The 21454-nt window shown below is 40.1% G+C and overlaps 1 protein-coding gene across 4 annotated transcripts in view; it reads left to right on the top strand.

Annotated features, from left to right (window-relative positions):
• Positions 1-21454, top strand: part of FAM168B (family with sequence similarity 168 member B) — a 30713-nt gene that overhangs the window by 870 nt on the left and 8389 nt on the right. Inside the window, exons 1-6 of one of the 4 annotated variants that reach the window (XM_042853541.2) lie at positions 5449-5592; positions 5953-6033; positions 11536-11619; positions 12019-12126; positions 17921-18063; positions 20285-20462. In XM_042853541.2, coding sequence (XP_042709475.1) covers positions 5964-6033; positions 11536-11619; positions 12019-12126; positions 17921-18063; positions 20285-20462 — 583 coding nt within the window. In that variant the 5' untranslated portion in view covers positions 5449-5592; positions 5953-5963. Of the gene's footprint in view, positions 1-5448; positions 5593-5952; positions 6034-11535; positions 11620-12018; positions 12127-17920; positions 18064-20284; positions 20463-21454 lie in introns of those variants that run through there. The other 3 variants (XM_008165829.4, XM_065556074.1, XM_008165828.4) reach the window with 3 other exon arrangements.

The following is a 21454-nucleotide window of genomic DNA, read 5'->3' as shown; positions in this document are numbered from 1 at the left end:
TTCTGTAACAGGTGTCAAAAATGGCTTGGCCTTGAGGACGTTAGCGGCCAAGTGATGGGCAAGGCATCCAGTGGTTGTCAGCCATGTTCCTTTCTTTGACTAAGTCTACTTTTAATTTTGCCCCTCATTTTTCTCCCTGCCCCCAGAGAAAGTTACTGCCCTAGAATAAAGTCAGAGAAGAGGGTACGTTTTAAGCTGTCCTGCAACATATTGTTAGTCCTGTACTGATGAAGGCTAAATGACAGTCTTGCCAAGACGTTTATGAAAATGACATTTGCATGCTACCAGGTGGTCAGAGTCAGCAAAATTATGTAAATTATAGTCACAGTAAATATTTCCAGTGCATGCTGAAGAATCTGCTTGCAGTAGCTGAGTGTGCAGCTTATCAAAACAGTACCATGTTCAATAGGCTTTACTAATTTTGTTTGAATTATTTAAAAAAAAGTTTTGATGAAATCTACAACCCTAGAAAAGATTCTATGATTTAAAAAATCTAATATGAATTGTGCTTTAGACATTCCCCTGCAGTGTTTGAAACACATCACAACTTTCTGCTGAAATTTTTTTTATTATTCCATCTGAGAAATTGTTTCCCTCTAGTAATGTGCTGTTGCTTCAGAGATCAATAGTAGAACTGCACTTTAATATGTATTTTACAATCAATGTAAGATGCTTACTACTAGCATATGTTATCTAATTTGACTAGATTTTGTCTGAATTAATACAGTTTCATAGTGAGACTTCTAATTGGAAGTGTCATAAAACACAGCTTCCCAACCTTTGCATTTTGTGGCATTAATTATGTATTTCAACTTCCAGGTTGAAAGATAGGAAGAATTAGAAATGCTTTTTTAGGTTCCATCTTTGTGGGGAACTCATGACAGTTGCCTCTCATTTCTAAAAGGTGTGCAGAATAAAGTGAAAAACTAATGTTAGGAAAGCACCCATGTAGGCTAATAACTTACCAAAAAGAAGAAATGTTGTCTTAAGTATACATATATATTGAAGTGGTTTTGTTCTTTAAGTATTCATTTTTTCCCTTCCACCTGAAAATCTGTTAAGTGCCCAAAATCAGCAGAGAGGGTAGTTTATTTTTTTGTAGGACTCTGATTATCAAGGAGCTGGAGGCTCAGTTACCTGTACTTTCTCACAAATTATATAACATCTCCTCAATTATCTCATTGAGGCACACACAAAAAAAAGTCCTCTTAAACTCTGATTCTGTGTGTGATCAGTGTACCACTGGGCTAGTCTGAGAAGACTTTGCTTCAAATGTAACTAATGGAAATTCTACATGAAGAAGTACTAAGTGAGTAGGTTAACATTTTTCTTATATATAGAAATTCATTGCCATTCTTCTCAAAGAGGAAAAATATCCTCCAGTTCTTTAGCATTATACCTTTCCAGAGGTATAAATACATAATGTAAATAAATTACAAATGATGCTTGTTACCTCAGGTTCTTGGCATTGCCTGTCAGTTTGTACCACAACTTGCCTTAACTGATGGGATAAATCTGCATATTTAAATTGCTTCCTGTAATTTTAAAATTTCCTGTAATGTATAATCATAATGTTTTGTGTTCTCAGATACGAGTGTAAATAGAGACTTTAGATAATGTTAGTTTGTGTTCAACCTTAAAAAAAATTTAGAACTACTATTAAGAAAATTACAAATGAGAAGACTGATTTAACATATTTGAAAAGGAATTCATTTACGGATTTGCAAAATCCTGAGTTCAGAGCTCACTTCTCTTCCTGCCTGACTTGTGGCTAAGGCATGAGACTAGAAGTCAGATGTGGGTGCTATTCTCACCTGTGTCACAGATTTCCTGTGCAATTTTGGGAAGTCACTTAAAAAAAAATGGAGGGAGAGGGATTGTTTGAAAAAAATAAAAATGGGGGGAAAGAGGGGAGAAGAAGAGGAATGAAGTTTTCTGAATGTTGGACTCTGCCCAAAGGTGAGATTTGGCAAACTTGAGCCAAAAAGAAAAAGGGGGTGGGGGGGAATACATTTTTCCCTATTAAACATTTCCAAGCATACTTCAGAATAAGCTACACATAAAATGACTGAATATAGACTGAAAATGACTAGCAATATAGAAAAGGCTGGGGGTTTGCAACACCCAGGAGGAGACTGCGTGATTTCTAGCACACAAACAAGTTGGGTCCTTCACTGAAAATGTGGAAAGGATTGTTTTTCACTGAGTTGAATGGTGTCTAAGGCTCAATCCATGCTTGGAAAATTTGTAAGCATTTTTCTATACTGGTATAGCTCCATCCAGTGGTGGAAGCTGCTGGTTAAACACCACAATTGTACACACACCTGCTGTGTCCAACTGCAGCTTCCTTTGTTGTTAGCACAAATGGGTCTACATTGGTTCATATACATGTGTACAAACTTTCCAAGTGTGGATGCCTCTGAAATGGAAGAATTGACATAGTATTAATAACAGCTCTGTACTTCCCACAAGGAGGCTGTGTGATGCAGTTTAAGGCTATGGTTCCTTACCTTACTTGTCTGGAGTCCCCTTTGTGCTGGCTCCTTACTCTGCATTTCAGTTGATGTGATGCCCTGCTGGAGCTGCTGTCTCGCCTGTTTTTGTCCAGTTTCTCTAGAATTCTCTTTTCTGGGTTTGTTTTTTCATCTTTTCCCAGGTTGCATGTTCTTCAGCTCTATTGCTTATTTATGACAATGCAGGTTTTGTTTTTTTGCTATTCCCTCACCCTTCCATTGAATACTCTTACTGCTTCTTCCCTTCCCCAGAAGTCTCCCATGTTACTTAGAACTGTTGCCTCCCAGTTACTATAGAGATTGTGGAGAGCTGCACTTTGAAAGAGGAGGTCACAGGGCCGAGGGCACCAGAGAGAGGGAGAGATTTGTGATAGCCCTGCAGGTGTGAACACAGAGGCGTGGCCATCTCCCAGGGCATTCATTCCAGGATTTGGAAATACCAGGACTAAAGGAAAGCTGGGATCTCATGGGTTTTTTTTTAAGGTCTAAAAAGGCAGAATGCTTTAAAACATTAAAAGGTGGACAAAGATGGAAATAGGAAGGTAACATACAACATGAAAGATGTGCTGATGTGTAAGTGGATGAAAGTTAATTGATTCAGAAAAGAGTGAGAAAGACAAAGTAAAATGGCACAGGCTAGTGAAATATTAATCCTTAAACCTTACTGTGATTGTAAGGAAAATATCCCACAGCTTTGTACATGGAGGAGTGGATGAGTCAGGAAGTGTTGTAGAATGTTGTTGCTAATGGGAATTAGGTCAAATTGTTCCTTTACAGTTTGGCAGGTAGTAAATGCGGCTGCAGGTAATGTTCCTTAATATTAGGCAATGTAAATTGTGGGTTAATGTCATTTAACTTTTAAATGGACTTTTTCCAGTATCCTAAGTGATTTGATTTTTCTGTGCTGGAGGCTTGCCTGTTTTTTTTTTTTTTTTTAAGTAATGGTTATATTGCTATTAGATAAAATAGTTGAGTTTGTAGAATACCATTTTCTGTGGTATTTTGGATTTTCTATTAAAAATGGTACAGCAGATGGTTTTGCAGAAAGCATAGTAAATTTCTGTTTGCACAAGTTCAAGGGGCTTCTTTGCTTATGGTTCTGTGTTCTAGAACAATGGTCTCCAAACTTTTTTGATTGCGCACCCCTATCAGTAAAAAAAATTTGAGCACGCACCCCCTGCCGCGCCAGCTTTACCATTTTTGCTGAAGCAAAAAAAAAAAAAAGCCATTCTGACTCCTGCCCAAACTGCCAAAGCACCAAAAAACAAAACACGCACCTCCTCCTGCCATCCACCCCCAAGGATCCTCTTGCACACCCCACTTTGGAGACCACTGTTCTAGAAACAATATTTTGATAAAGAACTATACTCTTTACTCATCTTAAAAATCTGGCTGACTTGTTTTTTTGCTCTTTCTACTGTTTGATTGCTTCCACTCATTCATGTTAGCTAGTGAAGTTACACTGGCCAGTTTAACTTTAACTCCCTTACAGTAGTATAACAGTAAGTCTCCAATGCTGCAGTGTAAGGAGTTGGACTCACCCCTGCACCACCTCCTGCTGGTCATCTATGGGAATTAGCTCATCTCAGCTCCAGAGCACACCCTGCAGACTAGTGATCTGCCTTGCCACTGGCCCAGTGTCCCTCCCAGGACCCCAGTGCCCCTTTCTCTTTGGGTCTCCCCTCCCCAGGGAACCCCCACCCACTATCCCCACCTCACCTCAGAATAAGGTCACTGCCAGTCACCAACTAGCCCCCGCTCCCTGGGGCAACTGCAGTATAAGCTATTCAGCATCGGCAAGGTTGGGTTTGGACCTGCTGCCTTTGCCTACCCCTGGGCTGCCCTCTGCAACCCCCAGTACCTATTTGCCTCTTGCTAAGCTGCAGCCTGGGGCTTTCCAGGCTGGAGCTCCCCAGCCCTGCTCAGGTACCCTGCCTCTAGCTCCCTGCAGCCAGACCCATCTCCCTCTATAAACCGAGAAAGACTGCTGAGCGCCTGGCTCCCAGCCTCTTATATAGGGCCAGCTGAGGCCTGATTGGGGCATGGCCCAGCTGCGGCTACTTCCCCAATCAGCCTAGCAGCTTTTTCCCTTCCAACAGCCCTCCCTCAGGGCTGTCTTTCTACCCCTCAGGGTAGAAGTGGGTAATCACCCCGCTACATGTAGGTAATGTTTTAGTTACTGAAGCCCTTTATTTAGGTTCATAAATTTTCTATACTCAAAAGTTGTGTGACAGTTTTGGGCCTAAACTAGTAGAGTGTCCCTTCATATAACATTTACAGGTCAAGCAATAGAGAGAGGGAGGGACTTAAGGATAATGGAATGGCTAGTTCTGGTAGCATGCATGTTTTGCTACCAGATATTATTTTAAGTGCAGGATTGGCACTAATAGACAGAAAAGAGGAGACATACCTGCAAACATATTTATCCCAGTCCTCTGTTTTAATGTGTCATACTTGAAGAAACTCAATTTTTTAAAAATTAAAAGCAGTACAATTAACTTAACACATAATCTTGTTTCTAAAAATCTCTAATAAAGAGAATTTTATCTTTAGAATGTGCCAAACTGACCGTTTGAGATTGGAATCCCTTATGAATAGAAAAATTAGTGAAGCTTTTTGCAGTCTTGCTAATACCTCAACCTTGACGTATAATATTCGCTCTAGAAGTGGGAGCATGGTTTAGCTTCTCTACCTGCTAAGCTTTTTGCTTTTCTGCTAATTATGGCAACTTTTGAGGTTTGGGCACTTATAGTATTGATGTAGACTAAACTTGAACATATGAATTGTGGTGCTGTTTTCATACTAATTCTGAGCCATTTAGTGTAGAACCTTTTTTTTCCCAGCTATTTTATTTATTTCTTAGGCTATTGATGCTTCAGGAATTTAAATTTGAGAGATTAGAATCCCATGCCAGAGAGATTCATTTATTTTATAGCCCTTACTCCACACTGCCAAGAGAAGCAGTAGCAGAGTATAACTGTTAGAGTATCACAGACATAATCTTACAGTAAAGGAAGAGAGAGAAAGGAGGAAGAAAGTCAAGATTGAGATGGAGGTGCACATAAATGGAGAAGGCAAGGTGAGTGGAAAGCTGAAGCAGTGTTTTGATGGTAGTGAATGCTAGTTTGAGACAGTTCGGTGGTTTTATATTCACTTGGAGAGCAGGGGATATGGGTACAATTTGAAAATAATACACTCGACCAGTGGGGAAATACTTTGCCCATTAGTAACCACTCCTTTAATGGACTCAGGGAAACAAACTTTTATACAGGAGCAGCACAAGTGTGTTTCTCTAGCTGCAGTTTAAAATGTGGATGGCTGGGATGGGTGGTAGAATTGTGCACTTTCCTTCCCACCAATTGCATTTAAACGTCAAGGATTCTAGGGACTCCATATGGTTGGCTAAGTAGATCTGATTATGTTCTTGTTTCCTTTTCAGTTATTGAAATCATGAATCCTGTTTATAGCCCTGGATCTTCTGGGGTTCCCTATGCAAATGCCAAAGGAATTGGTTATCCAGGTAAACAACTGAATTTCTATCATAAGTTTTCTTTCAAAGGGATGCCTGTGGGTTGTTCATTATAACCCTGTCAGTGTAGACATTCAGGTGACTCACTTGTGAATGTTTCCATACCTTCTGATAACTTTCACTCACCAAGTTTATAATTCAAGAATAGATCACCTTGATTGATCTTCAGCCCTCATATAGATTACGCCGATCACATCAAGACTAGATGGGGCACTTAAGTGCCTTGATTTTGTGTTGTACACCTCTACCCCGATATAACGCTGTCCTCGGGAGCCAAAAAATCTTACCGCATTATAGGTGAAACCGCGTTATATCGAAGTTGCTTTGATCCACCGGAGTGCGCAGCCCCGCCCCCCGAGAGCGCTGCTTTACTGTGTTATAACCGAATTCGTGTTATATCGGGGTAGAGGTGTATTTTGTGTTCCTTAAACTAGTCTGGAAAAAAGTTACCTTAGGGGCTGTAACTAAATTTAAAATTAATGGCCTGAAGGGAAACAATTGGGTCTACTATTGGCCCATTGTTGGCTGAAAATTTCCTTTTATATCCTACAATTTTTGTTTCTTAGGCATTGGCAGTCGTGTGCCACAAATACAATACAAAAATTGAGACAGAGTGCCAGTGCCAAAGATTTTTAAACAATATTTTTAGTGATGCCAAAACTATAGGGTTCTGTGCATTTCCCTTATTTTTTTTCCCACTCCTGTTCTGAGGTTTTCTTTGTTTCTCATCCCCAAGCCCGCCTCCTTTTTCACAACTCAATGTTTAGTTTGAGTAGGCCTGGCTTCTGACGCCTCCAGGAGTTCAGAAGTAACATAAGACCATTAGTTAAGCCTATCCAGAGTTCAGTGAGAGTGTATGAAGTGAAGAAATATATAAATGTTTTTTCTGCCATGAAGTATTTCAAGTAATTATTCTATTAAATAACTATAGATATGAGAAGTATAGACCTTTTAGGGCAAGAATTGCTCTATACATGATTTTTTTTGTTGCTTTGTCCATTCTGCTTTTAAATGTTTGAAGTGATAGGATTTAGAACTTCCATTGAAAACTGTTCTCCAATTTAACAAGTGTTACTGTTGGGAACTTGTTTTAGTTTCATCCTGTTTGTTTATATGCTGTTCAGTCATACTAAATTCATTATTTGTGTTCACACCCTTCAAATATTTATAGATATTTGTGTCCCTGCTTAGCCAAATTATGCATAAAAATAATTAATCTTCTCATAATTAAATTCTTCCAATACCCTAATTTTGTTGCTCTTCTCTGAATCTCTTTTAATTTACATATCTTTCTTGCACTGAGGTACTGTTGTAATAATTGGGCCTACAGATTTACTGTAATTGCAAGCTCAATTGTAAAAAATAATGTAAGTTTTTCCCAGTTTCTCTCTTTGAACCAGGTTTAAGCTAGTATTTACCAGCACCCTATCCTAAACTAGTTTTTCCAAGGGAAATTGCCAGCCCTCACGATAACAAAGTTCATGTGGCTAGTAAGACTTAAGGTTATTGAAATAACTTAAAATAATAGTTCAGCAGTTGCTGTACAGAATAGTGCAGAGCTGAATGGCTATAGAAACAGTCTTTGAAAACCTTTGCCATCATTTTCATTGGTTATTATATTGCCTACATTAATTGATGCTAGTTAATTTGCTTTCCATCCAGAGTGCATGATTTTCGTCATGATTTAAATCAGCAAACAGCAAACATTTAAATAATTGATTTTAAATTTGTGTTTTGCATTTGTACTTCATTATTTTCCTAAGAAAAGGTTTATTTTTTGGTTAGTATAGCCATAAAAACATATTTGCAACCAAATGTAGTCTTTACAACACTAAATTTGGTACTTTTTGCTAACTAGGAGCATACAAGATACCCACACACACGTGTTTAAGCAATTCTATAGCTAATCATAAGTTTATTCAGAGTCTAGTTTGTATGTTTATTCTATTAGAAAATGGTGAATTACGTATTTTAGATTTTTTTTTTTTTACTTAGAATTTGTCAGGCTACGTGAGATTGGAATTAACTTACAAAATCAATATTTTAAAATGTCTTTTGTTAAATAAAGTTACCTTAAATGTGCTGGATACATAAAGAAAAATGTTAACATATGTTTAAAACTCATTTAAACAAAGGAAATATTAACTGTAGTTAGTGAGTTGATAGTTTCTGATCATCAGGGGCCAGATTTTCAAAGGTATTTAGGGTGCCTCAAGATGCAGATAGGTGGATAGTGGGATTTTTCAGAAGCACCTGAGCAAGAGGTTGCTGAACTCCCATTCAAATCAGTGGGAGTTATTTAGGCTCCTGATATGCTTAGGTGCTTAATGTGATTTTTAGAAGTTCTTATCAGTTTCCCCATGATACTGATCGCCTTTGTAAAGCACTTTGGGATCTATGGATGAAAAAGGTAACAGGTAGTTAGTATTATATGCATCTTTAGGTGCCTAAATACCTAGGGAAAATCTGGCCCCTCTGTACTTCGTTTTTAGAATTAGTAGATCTCATCCACTTCCACTTGCCTTTGTTCATAGATTGGAAGAGAAAAACAAGTGTTGCTGTTCTTTCAACTCAGTTTCTCAGCTGTGAATGAACTAGTCCAAATACAGAGTATTTTCTTTGCATCTGCTAGCTAAACTGAAGCCAGAAGAAATTGAAGCAAAATCTTTACTGTATAAGAGAAAGTACATACACCCTGTAAATCCATTAAAGCTTGATGACTCTCTGATGTAGCAAATTTAATTGATTTTAGTAGATTATAGTACATTTAGTTAGTTAGTAACCTAAATTGTCAATTTTATCATTTAATTTTAAACAGGACACTAACCTCAGAACTTTTACTAATGTTTTCTTTTTAGTGTTTGAATATATATTTAGTGCCAAGCTTTGTTTATTGGTTTTTTTAGCTTTGTGTTGTATGAATATGGATTTTTCATATTTCATTAATCATTCAGGGAATTAAACAATTTAATAAATTAAACTGATAAAATGTAAATCTAATGCCATAAAATGGTATATTGACAGATTAAATTAAATTTCTATATCTTGTCTAGTTCAGGTTTAAAGGGTATAAAACATGCTCTTTTAAGTAAATGATGAAGGTTGGGACTTGTTTAATTAAAGATAAGACACTTTTAGTCACTGCATGACTAAAACATCCCTGGCCTCCTTTTTCATAAGACCACTGATTCTTTCTTCAGAACTGCTGAATTTAGCAGGATGTTTTGGTGCTGAACTGGTCTCTGTTTTCAGAAGGCACACTTTATCTAAAGACAGGTTTCAAAGTAGCAGCTGTGTTAGTCTGTATCCGCAAAAAGAACAGGAGTACTTGTGGCATTTTAGAGACTAACAAATTTATTTCAGCATAAGCTTTTGTGGGCTACAGCTCACTTCTTTGGATGCATAGAATGGAACACACAAACAGAAGATATCTGTCTGTGTGTTCCATTGTACTTTATCTAAATGCACTGATATCTTCATAAATACCAAACATAGCAAAAAGGGTTTTTTGGGACTAAAACTGTTAAGAAGGGTACTTAGGCAGGATTACAGTAACAAATGAGTAGTCAAGAATGAAAACATTCGATTTAAAGACTAGTGGGTTATGGGGAGAAGTTGTTTAATCTGCTACTTATGTTGTGCTGTTTGTTTACATTTCACAGGAGTAATTTCCTCTAGGAGTGTCTTGTTTTTAGCTCAGTAGGAACTCTTACTGTGGAGCGAAACCTATAAAATAAGGACAGAGGATGGAAAAGCTCAAACAACCTTAAAAATAGTTGTGTTAGGTGGCAAGTTATAATTAAAGCATTTGTTTTTTAATTAACACCTGAAGTCAGTGAAATAACATAGTAGTGTAACCCTCAGTCAATTGTTGACACTATGGATAAAAATATTTTCTTTTAAATAAAAACAAAAATCATTTAAAAATCAGATTTAAAAGAAACTTTCGAAAATTTGAAATTGACAACGTATGTCAAGGCCTAAAATTATTATCGAATACAAAAAAAGCAGTAATGTTTGCTGCCAATTTTTTAAGACAGTCAAACCACTGAACTGATGGAAGTCACTGGCTAAACACCTGGAAACAAAGCTTGTTGAAGTGACAAACAAGTTTTTGCCAGCAGTACCCTCTACTACAGATGCAGAAAGAATATTTTCTTTCCAGTTTATTGAACGGAACAAATTGAATGACTGGTTCAAGTTAAGAAACCAGTTGGGAGTTGAAAAAGCAAGAAAGCTTTTTTTCCTCTCCAATCTATGAATAAAAACAAAGTGAGAGGATGAAAGCTGCTAAAATCTTGAAGGACATGGGGACCGAAAACAGTCACTTCACTGGCTGCTGCTAACGTTTGTTTAATCATTTTTGAAATGAAAACCATGTTTTGATAATATTTTCTTATGTGTCCAGCACATTTAAGCTAGTTTTATTTAATAAAAAGCTTAAAATGCTTTTTTTGTGCATTTAGTTGCTTGACACAAATCACAAGTAAAAAGTTATCTAGTAAAGAAGAAATGCATCCTTTTCTAACGTAATCAGAAATGTAAAAATTAAGAATTTTGAATAAAGGTAACTGAAGCAATTACTGCTTAATAAGTGTATAGATATAGGTATCCTCCTGGTTAGCAAAAAGAAGCATCAAATTTAGCGTAAAGGCTGTATTTAGTTGTAAGTTAACATGTTTTAATAGTTACCAACCAAGGAAAATAACTACAAAATACAAATGCAAAACACTATTGAAATGGATGATTTAAATCAAGGTTTCCTGCTTGCTGGTTTAAATTACCAATTTAAATTATTATTTAAATCAGTCCACCCTGATTGTCTTTCACTACGTGCTATTATCACCTTAGAACTTGGTTCCTGTCTTTCTTGACATTGGTTTAGTCATGGTAATTGTGTATATCCGTGTCAAGGTGTCAACACAGCATTTTGCCACTCTGCCAGAGTGAATCACAGATTGTAACTGCTGAGTGTCATTGTGGGTGGTTGAAATGATAGGAGTATAACTGACATCTAAAAGCAGAAACCAATCTAGGTTAAATAAAAACAAGATATTTTGGAGGGTTAAAGTTGGCTTTTACTGTCCAATTTGGGAAACTGTGATCCAGGAAATGAGTCACTCACACTTCTGTATCTTGTCTTTACACCGGGAAAAGGGCTCACTCTGAGTTCAGTAGTCTTAATGCATTTCAGTGTTTGATATTCTTTTGGATTATTTAATATTAAAGCTTGCAATCTGACTGCAGTTACTAGTGAGCTGGCTAATTCAGACTTTTGCTGAAAGTGTGTTCGGGGAGCTGGGGGGGTTGAGAAATGGGAACTGTGGCTTACTACACTTTTTAGCTTTTCTTCTCAACTAGTAGTAACATGAATTTCGAAAAATTGCAACTTTTGTTGATCTTTGGTCAAAAAGTGTCATGCACAACAAATTCTCTGAGAACATTGTGTTGCTTATCTAGAAAATAACCTGGAATTGTTCTCTTTTGTCATAGCTGGTTTCCCAATGGGCTATGCAGCAGCTGCCCCGGCCTATTCCCCCAACATGTACCCAGGAGCAAATCCTACCTTCCAAACAGGTATGCATAAAATACTTATTGCTAAGAAATACTCAAAAACTTTGTCTACATTAGAAGCATTTAAAATTGGGAGTGAGGAGAAATGCATAACATTTTCTTTTACTTTGAAAATAGCATAAAATGGTGGTCTTCCAAACTAACCAGTGACTTCAGTTTTTGCATCTGGGGATGTTTACACAGTGTCCACATGCAGTCTCCTGTTATAGATAAGGGAGGACTTTAACTTGTTTTTGGGGAGGTTTGAGTTATTTAGTTGCCAGAGACAAGTATTAGATAGGTAGTTAAAATCCTTACACAAATTTTTGCTAACATCTTTCACTAGTCCCGTCTGACCTGACCTTCTGGATATTTCCCTTTATTTCCATGTCCCTCAGTAAGTCTCTTCCCTTCCTCTTTCAGAAAGGCGTCTGGAATATACCCTTTTATCACCTCCTCTGATCTTTCACCTCCTAAATTCTACGTGCCCCTTCCTACCTCAGGATCGTGCCTGTCATGCACCTGCATACGGTGATTGTCCAACAATTCTAGCAACAGGGTGAAACAGCTATGATTCTGGACAGCTTTACTATTGTGTTCCTACTGGGTTGTGGGGAAAGAGCAGTGTTTAGGAACAATACTCTCGTACTGCTCAGCTAGGGGGCAGGCAGGAGGGAGGGATTTGGGGAAGAAAGAAGAAATGCACAGGGGCCAACGAACAAAAGTGAAAGAATCCCTGGAAGAATCCCTCAATGTGATGAGCATTCCATTAATATTGGAAAGAAGGAGAAACTGATAGTAGCTGTTAAATTAATCTCCAATCACAACAGAAGGATACACTTGGAAAGGAAACTTTAGACTTTTTCAAAAGGGATATTATATACAGATAAGAAATTGCTTACTGTCCTTTGTAAAATATTATGGCTTGCATAAATCTACATTAGCAATGAAAGGGAAAAGGATAGTGGAGAAAAACTAGCCTGTTTATTCATTTGCATATTGCTATACAACTTATCTAGAAAAAAATAGTATTTATAGATTGATGTGTAAAGCATACCAAAGATGACGGGGGGGTGAGGGAGAGGAGGGGGAAGAGAAGAAGTGAAGAGCAGGATGGAAGGAGAGGAATTTGTATGACGAGCCTAATCCACAAATGGGTCATGTATGTGGTTTCATTTACCACTGTAGCGCCCACTGGTGTCAGAGCCTGCCATCGCTCGGGTCTTCATCTCCAGTGCCCCCTGCTGTCCATTGCTTCGGCTATGCAATGGCCTGCCTGGCTACATCTTCCATAGCCTTGTCCTCCAGCTAGGTCACTTCTTTCAAGTTGTGTCCCCTTCTGGAGTAACAAAAGTCCAACCAAAGAATCCACACCAACAACAGGGCTCTTGGGCTACATTGAAGTTCCCTGCTCTTCACCCCTCTTCTTGGGGACTGCAGAGTTCCTTCTTTGCTCCTTTAGCTGAGTACTTCCTCCCATGTTTTATTTTTTTTCTCCTGGAGGCTCTTCTTCCAAGCAAGTTTCCTCACTGCCTTTCCTCCCCAAGGACTCCAGCAGTTTTCCCCAGGACCTCTCTGCTTCTTACAGGCCCTATTCCAGAGCCTCCCAGAGGAACCTAATTGCTCCCTGTCTCTCCAGCCTGCCTTCACCAGGCACTTCCCCGACAGAGGAAAAACTTCCCTCAGTGAGTTCTCTTCCCTCTTTATGTAGTTCTCCCTGACCTTTTCATAGGTGGGATCATTAGTTGTAACTGAGTCACCAGATGAGGATGAGCTGGAGATTAAATGCTATGTCCCAAGCCAAGCTGAGTCTAACTTCTCTTAAAGGGCCAGCCAGCTTGGACAGGTCAACACAGTGTGATTTCATAATAACTTTTTTCAGGCAATGTAAGCTTAACTAAGCTTAATTTAACTCTTAAGCTTACCTTAAAAAATTTAAGTGATGCCTGACATTCTGCAAACTGCTGTTCTAGGAAGTAGACAGTAGATACTAGGTCCTCTGGCCCTGGGAAACTTGTCATTTGTACTATTCATGACTCTCATTACATAAAGTATGGTTGTAGTCACTCCTGTAGTTCAATATTCAGTAATACCATTCTGATTTTAGTTTTTGTCTATGCACCTTCAAGAGCTGCTCCACTCGAATCCATTATGGACCAGAATTTCAGAAGTACTCATGTACTTCTCCAAAATTGGCTCTGAATGTCTAGTTATAACTTGTGGAAAACAATATATGGTACCTAGGAATATAGTTTGGTCCTCTGCCCTTCATACGAACAACCTTGTTGTCTCTACAAGATAGTTCTAAAGTGTTGTTCTGTTAGATTCCAAAGACAGCTCTGTCAAATAGAATGCAGTCATAAAGTCTCACAACTGAGAGTAATCACCAACTCACAAGACTTGGACAAGTGACTTTAAATTTAGGGGGTAACAGGAGAACCTTATTTCTCACAGGGCAAACAGAGCTGTTCTCAGACTTCGTGATACATCAGTAAATACTTACATAGTTAATGCCTGGAAACATGGTGCTTATTTGCAGGGCTATGAGTTTTAATGACTCATCAACTTCTCTCACTTATAGAAGAGAATGGCAGCATTTGCTAGGGCAGAGAGTAAGCAATCTAAACTCCTAATTGGGCACAAGTTCTATATTTATAATAATATCACTGTACATGGAACTGGACAGTGGTTTGTTTGGCACATCTCAGGTCCCTGCCCTGAATTACTGTCTAAAGGCACAGCAGGTGGAGTACTGGTTTCTGCTTGCCTTTGTCAGTTGGATCTTGAATTTGAGGCAGGGTAGCTTATAAGCATAACTTTTTTCTTTAAAAAATGCTCAGAATCTCCCCAGACTACCTTATTTGTTGTCTGCAATGAAACCAAGACCTCCAAGCCTCCAGTATATTGAGGTGATGAACTGATCATACTGAACTCCAGCTTATCAGATAGGACTCTGTGTCTCTGGAAACACAGAATCTGGGAGGTGTAGAGAGGTACAGCAACGCTCTGACACATCAGTGCCAAAGTCCTTGACTCTAGGCAACTGTGAACAGAAACCAGAAGACACCTCCCCAGGCAGAGGTAGCATTTGGCATGGGAATAGAGGACCCTAGATCGGGGCGGGCAAACTTTTTGGCCTGAGAGCTGCATTGGGTTTCAGAAATTGTATGGAGGGCCAGTTAGGGGAGGCTGTACCTCCCCAAACAGCCAGGCGTGGCCCGGCCCTTGCCCCTATCCGACTCACCCTGCTTCTCGCCCCCTGACGGCCCCCTGGAACCGGTGCCCCATCCGCCCGCTGTCTGTCCCCTGACCGCCTCCGGACCCCCCGCCCCTAACTGCCCCCCACAACCTCATCCAACCCCCCCTCTCCTTCCTGACGGCCCTCCGCCCCAGGACCCTTGCCCCATCCAACCACCCCTTCTCCCTGTCCCCTGACCGTCCCCGGAATCCCTGCCCCTGACTGCTCCCTGCTGCCCCATCCAATCTCTCCTCTCCTTCTTGACTGCCCCCTGGGACCTCTTACCCATTCAACCACCTCTTCTCCCTGACCGCCTCCGGAACCCCTGCCCCCATTCAACCCCCTGTTCCCCGCCCCTGACTCCCCTCCCGCCCCCGAACTCCCCTGCCCTCTAACCCCCCTCCCCCACTCCCTGCCCCTTTACCAATCTGCCTGGAGCACCAGTGGCTGGTGGTGCAGCTGCACCAGGACAGGCAGCTGCGCTGCCTGGCTGGAGCCAGCCGCTCACCGTGCAGCACAGAGCACTGGGTCAGGCCAGGCCAGGCTCTGCAGCTGCGCTACCTTAGGAGCTTGCAGCTCCACTGCCCAGAGCGTTGCGCCAGCGGTGCAGTGAGCTGAAGCTGCGGGGGAGGGAGGACAGCAGGAGAGGGGCTGGGGACTAGCCTCCCAGGGCAGGAGCTCAGGGACCGGGCAGAAAGCAAGGAGAAGCAGCCCACAGATGACTAGAATTTGTTCTGTGAACTGCTAGTTCTCTGCAGACAGTGGTTTAAGAGCCATTGTGTATGTAGATTTGGGTCTGGATAGTCACACACAATCAAGCATAATTATCCTATATAAAAATAAGCAGCATATGATGTACTTACCAAATTAAGGTGTTGATTAATTTTTATCCACAGCTCTTCAGTTTGTTCTCATTTAATCTTTGGCCACTTGTCTTTCTGACATGCTTAATTGAATGGTTAGATCTAAGCTTAACTTGCAACACATTTATTACAGTGGAACTTGTTCTACATTTGATTAAGGAAATATTTTTCACTTTTGTAGGGAATGATTAAAACTGGATAGAACTACCTCTTTGTTCACCATCCTCAAGCATACCAATTTTATGAAAGCTAACACCATGAGTTCCTTACTGCTGAATGGGGAAACTAGAGGTCTTCTTTCAGAAGTAATAGCCATCATTTTTGGTTACTTTTAAAAATTATTTTAAAACTTTTAAAATATTAAAAAGTCCAGATTTTTCTACTTAAGACAAATAGCTTCATTAGGCACTTGGTATTAGTCAGAAGTTCCTGTAAATAAATAAATAAACTTTCCCTAGGAGGATGACAGTCACCAATCCCTTGCGAGTCAGTACATTAACACTTAATATCCTCTTTATTTGAAGCAAATATTTAAACTGCACAAAACTGATACTTAAACTTGAGTTTCTGTAACTGCACATCTATAACCAATGGACTTCTAACGTCTAAGGCAAGATGGACCAGTCACTGGATTCTGTTTTTGGTACCCCCTGGTGGCTCTCTTAGAGTTAACACTGAGCACTTTGCATCAGCTCCATGGAGCCATACCACATGAGGCAAGGCCAGAAAGTGCCCTTACTGGGAATGCCAATTATATCATTCAGCATGTGTGACTTGAGGCCTTAGTCTCCTGCCTCAGGGCTGTTCATAGTATGGCCCCACCTTCCATTGGCAGAGGTATGCACTGCTGACAGAGGGTGTTCATATTCTAGCCTCTCCCAGTTAAGGCCCAGTGTCAGCAGTTACAGTGCTGCTTCTCACTGTTCTCTTGCATGCTCTGTCAGACATTGACTCCATTATCCTAAGTCTCCTTACCCACTGAGTAGGCCCACGGAATCTCAGATCTGCCTTTCAGGTGTGTGGGGTCTGAGCCAAAAGCATATGCCTCAGTCACTGCATATCTGGGTAATAACTGCATAGCTCCTAACATGCCTGAGAGGGAGGCTCACTTCTATGGACCTCCCGAGATGTGTGTAAGCATTGCGGTGGGATCAAGCCTTTTATGAATCTGTTTTAAAAGTCATTAGAGATCTTTAGGAGCTTGTCTACACACAAATTGTATAAAGGTCTTTATTATTGAATACCAATAAAATGTAGGTACACAAGTGCTATCTTTAAAATGGGATCTAAGCTCTTAAGTAACTTATGTGCTCATGTTACTTGTATCTTACTTTAGCATTTAACCACTGAAGCCTAGATTTTAAAATTTAGTTTAGGCATCCAAGTCTGAAAATGTTGGCATTTGCTGTTAAATGGCAAGGAAATAGCATTAAAGGTAAAAATGGAAGATGCAAGCGGGAGGTGTCACTGCATCCCTCCATAATGTTTGAGAAGCCCTTCTAACCATTTAAAATAGTTCTAACCTGTAGAGTAGGGTAGTTCTGCCATTGCATAGTTTTCTGCAGAGATTTCCCCTTTGCAAAGAGATCATTGATTGTAATGATTATTGGTGTGTGCTGGGAACTTGGTTAGCATTTAATGCATTCCAAGTCATTTTGATCAAAATAGACCTACCCATTATGGTGGAGCCAAGCTTCTCATCAGTGTCATAACAAATGTGAGTTACAGCATGAAGTAGACTTGAAAAAGATCCTAGTTAAGACATGTTTTCTAGATGCCAAAAGCCAAATGTGTTGTACTACGTCCTTCCTCTCCCTAACATCAGTGTGTGGCCACATTTGGCACTACTCTTCCATTCTGCCGCCTTCCTTCTGTTCTGTTGGAGCACTTGACTCAGTCCAGGAGGATCTTTGGGTTCTTCATAGTCTTCTGTAGGAAAGCAGCTTCCTTAAGTCCATTAGTAAATTGGAAAGTGGTGAGTTATGTGAATTAGTTGATTGACAGGCAATCAGGTATTACTGACTATATCTGTCCCTATGTGACTAATGCCTTTAAGAATATGTGCATAGGTATTGATGATAATATATCATATTGAATAAGATAAATGTGAAACATGAGGGTTAAGAATAATAAATTCAGTTATATTAGTCTCAAACTTTAGTATGCAGTACTCTGGTCATTGTCTTGCCTATGGCATTTTAAAGCAGACTTATCTTTGTTTCAGGTTATACACCAGGAACACCATATAAAGTATCCTGTTCCCCCACCAGTGGTGCAGTGCCACCTTATTCTTCATCACCCAATCCCTACCAGACTGCTGTGTATCCGGTTCGAAGTGCCTATCCACAGCAGAATCCATATGCACAGGTAAAAAGTAAAGCTCAACTGGTTTGTGCCAGTTCAAATAGTATCTTGCTTTCAGCGTGCATTGTAAACTTCGAAACTCTAAATGTTGGGTTTCATTGTTTCACGAAATAAAGATGACCGCTTATTTCTACATGTTTTGAGGGTTTGTTACCAAAATGCTTCATGTATTAAAAAAAAAACAAAAAAAACAAAAAACCTTAATTGCCTGTCCAGCATGTACATTTATTTTGTGCACAGTGATGGGCTTCTCCCTTGTAATTCTTCTGCTCTACTCCACGCTGATTAGGCCTCAACTGGAGTATTGTGTCCAGTTTTGGGCGCCACATTTCATGAAAGATGTGGACAAATTGGAGAAAGTCCAGAGAAGAGCAACGAAAATGATTAAAGGTCTAGAAAACATGACCTATGAGGGAAGATTGGGGGGAAAAAAAAAAAAGGGTGTGTTTAGTCTGGAGAAGAAAAGACTGAGGGGGGACATAACAGTTTTCAAATACACAAAAGGTTGTTAGAAGGAGAATAGGACAAGAAGCATTGGGTTTAGATTGCAGCAAGGGCAGTTTAGTTGAGACATAAGGAAAAACTTCTTAACTGTTTGGATGGTTAAACACCGGAATAAATTGCCATGGGGGGTTGTGGAGTCTCCATCATTGGAGATTTTTAAGAGCAGGTTAGACAAACATCTGTCAGGTTTAATCCTGCCATGAGTCCATGGAACTGGACTGGATGACCTCTTGAGGTCCCTTCCAGTCCTGTGATTCTGTACTCTTACACTAAAGTTAAGAGTTTAAAAAACGGGTGCCTAAAATTAGGCTTCTAAGTCCAGATTTAGACATCTGAATACATGGCCTTATTTTTCAAAAGTGTTGAGGGACTGATTAAAGTCCATGTGAGCTTGTGTTCAGCACGTTTGAAAATTTTAGCTTTAGTTATCTAAATAGGTCACCTAATTTTGAAAAGTGTTTGTCACATTATGTAAGTTGGAAACTTGAAAATCAGTGAGACTTAAGAGTCTAAGTGCCCAAGTCACTTGTAAAAATAGCATGTTAGCTTCCAAATCTCTTAAGGTAAAATTGTAAAAGTGCCTGTGTCTGGCTTTGGAAACTAAATTTTGGGCACTCCTTTTCTTAAGTTCTTTACCCCTGCTTCAAAGAGGATTGTGGCAGCTGCTGTTCCTCCTTTATGCAGTAATAGCAGGAACACACTGATGCTGTCCTGGTCAGTTTCACTCCACTTTTCCTACTGTGCCATTGTGAAAACAGGAACAGAAGCCAGATTGTTCACTGTGTGTAGTAGAGACTGAGGTCTCTCCTACCTTTTCCTGACATTCCATACAGAGTACTTCCCCTATGACCCAGCTGAAGCAGCATAATGAAACTGATGATAGCATCAGTTTCACTCTTCTGCATCACTGGACAAGTATCTAGGATACAGTGGCATAAGTGTGATGCTATGGAGAGGTTAGAAGTAGAAGCAAGGAGGAAAGAGCTGGGGCAGGGCTAGATGAAAACTAAGGGCTTGTATGTATGTACTCCACCTCTCTGAGGGGAGTAGCGTGCAGCCCTGCAGGCACTGATTACTCTGGCGCTTTACAGTGTTTTTTCACACCCCTGAACGCAGCAAGTTGCAGCGCTGTACAGCGCCAGTGTAGCCAAAGCCTCAGACTAGGAAAAGTGAGCTGCCCTTGGGAGTCAGAGTGCAGCATGTTGTAATATTTACGTAAACTTGCTTGCAGGGCCTTGGCAGTACTCTGAAGTGGTCTACTTGGGCCCTGCAGGAAGAAAACTTCTTCATATTGCACTGTAGTAACCTTTTAGGGCTTCTGATTCTGGAAGGAGACGCACCCAATCCTCAGCCACATGGTTTATTGGGAGGGAGAGCAACCTTGAAGGATCCCCAGGGCATGAGAAGGGAGGGGGCAAAAACATAAAATCCAGATGCAGAGGAAGAGACAAAACAGCTTAATTCTAGAGAGAGGTTATATTTGGGGGGTTTGGCTGCCCAACCAGTAGTTAGTAGCTGAAAAACCGTTTTTCAACCCTGAAGTTTTAGTTTTTCTCTTTCAGCGTTTAAGTATTCTGTCTCCAGTCCCTGACATACATCAGACTCCTATTTCTGGAATAAAACATTGCTGCCTTGAACATCTCAAAGTTGAATTATTGCTTTCAGTACATGTGATAGTGAAAATATACTTAGTAGGTTTACTTATTTTCTTTTCCAACAGCAAGGCACTTACTACACGCAGCCTTTATATGCAGCACCACCCCACGTAATCCATCACACCACAGTTGTGCAGCCTAATGGCATGCCAGCAACTATGTATCCTGCTCCAATTCCACCACCAAGAGGAAATGGTGTGACTATGGGAATGGTGGCTGGGACCACTATGGCAATGTCAGCAGGTAGATTGATTTATATTGCTTACACTTTTTGATGAAGTACAGTTTGGGTTTGTGGTCCATCTTTTACAGTATGGATGCATTACATGTTAAGGCCTTACCAGAAATGTACTGCAGTTATATGTTTCCCACAACCACTAGTTTTGTTTAATGTGAGATGTTTGTGTGCTTGTATATGAATTTTAAGCCATTCTAACTACAAAATCCTAGTTTTCTGGATCAGGCCAAGTAAGCAGCATAGAAACATTGAAACCAAGGAAATCTGACGTGGCCTTCTAATTGCAGTGCTGCCCAAGAAATCATCAAGAGGGGCTTTTGTTCCTCTAGTCGCTTGGGGTTTGGGAATTAAAGGGTACAATTCTCTTTCCCAGGCTGACTGCTAAGTGAACTCTCCATTTTAGTTAATCAGATAGAGAATCATTGCTCAGAACTGCCAAGAACTCCCAAGCTGCACTTTCAGAGGGAAGGCTTTTGGGCCTGGACATAATGCAAGTACAACTGTGGTCAGCACAGTTGACTGTCAGTTACTGGTGTCCGTGTTCTAACGTGTGTTTTTAGTGTTATCAGAACAACATAGTTTTATGACTAAGACCTAGGTCGTAATATTGTGCCCCAGCACAGTTACAGAACACGCAGTCCTGTCCGCATTAGCTCTAAGCTATGTTAGAACTTGAGCGACTTTGTCAATCTGAAGAAATTGGTGTCTTTGATTAAATGTCTCAGAAACAAGTCTGTTTCTAGTACAGAATTAATATACACTTGGGATGCTTCTCCCCAGAATTTTGAGTGATGCTGTTTTTTAAGCACCAACAGTGTGAGAAATCTGTTTTTCCCCGCACCACTGCTGCTCTTCGATACCTTAAAAGTTTTCAGATTGGCTAACTAATGATTGTGTTACATGATAGTGTTCTGGATTACTGAACTACAGATTTCAGCTTTCTAACCTCAGGTATCCCACAACCCTGGTGGGGATATTTTTTCAGGACCAGCACTGT

This window comes from Chrysemys picta, chromosome 9 (assembly GCF_011386835.1).
Source record: "Chrysemys picta bellii isolate R12L10 chromosome 9, ASM1138683v2, whole genome shotgun sequence".
Taxonomy (NCBI): Eukaryota; Metazoa; Chordata; order Testudines; family Emydidae; genus Chrysemys; species Chrysemys picta.
Note: the sequence above shows the minus strand (reverse complement) of the source record. Positions and strands in the feature narration are given on the sequence as shown.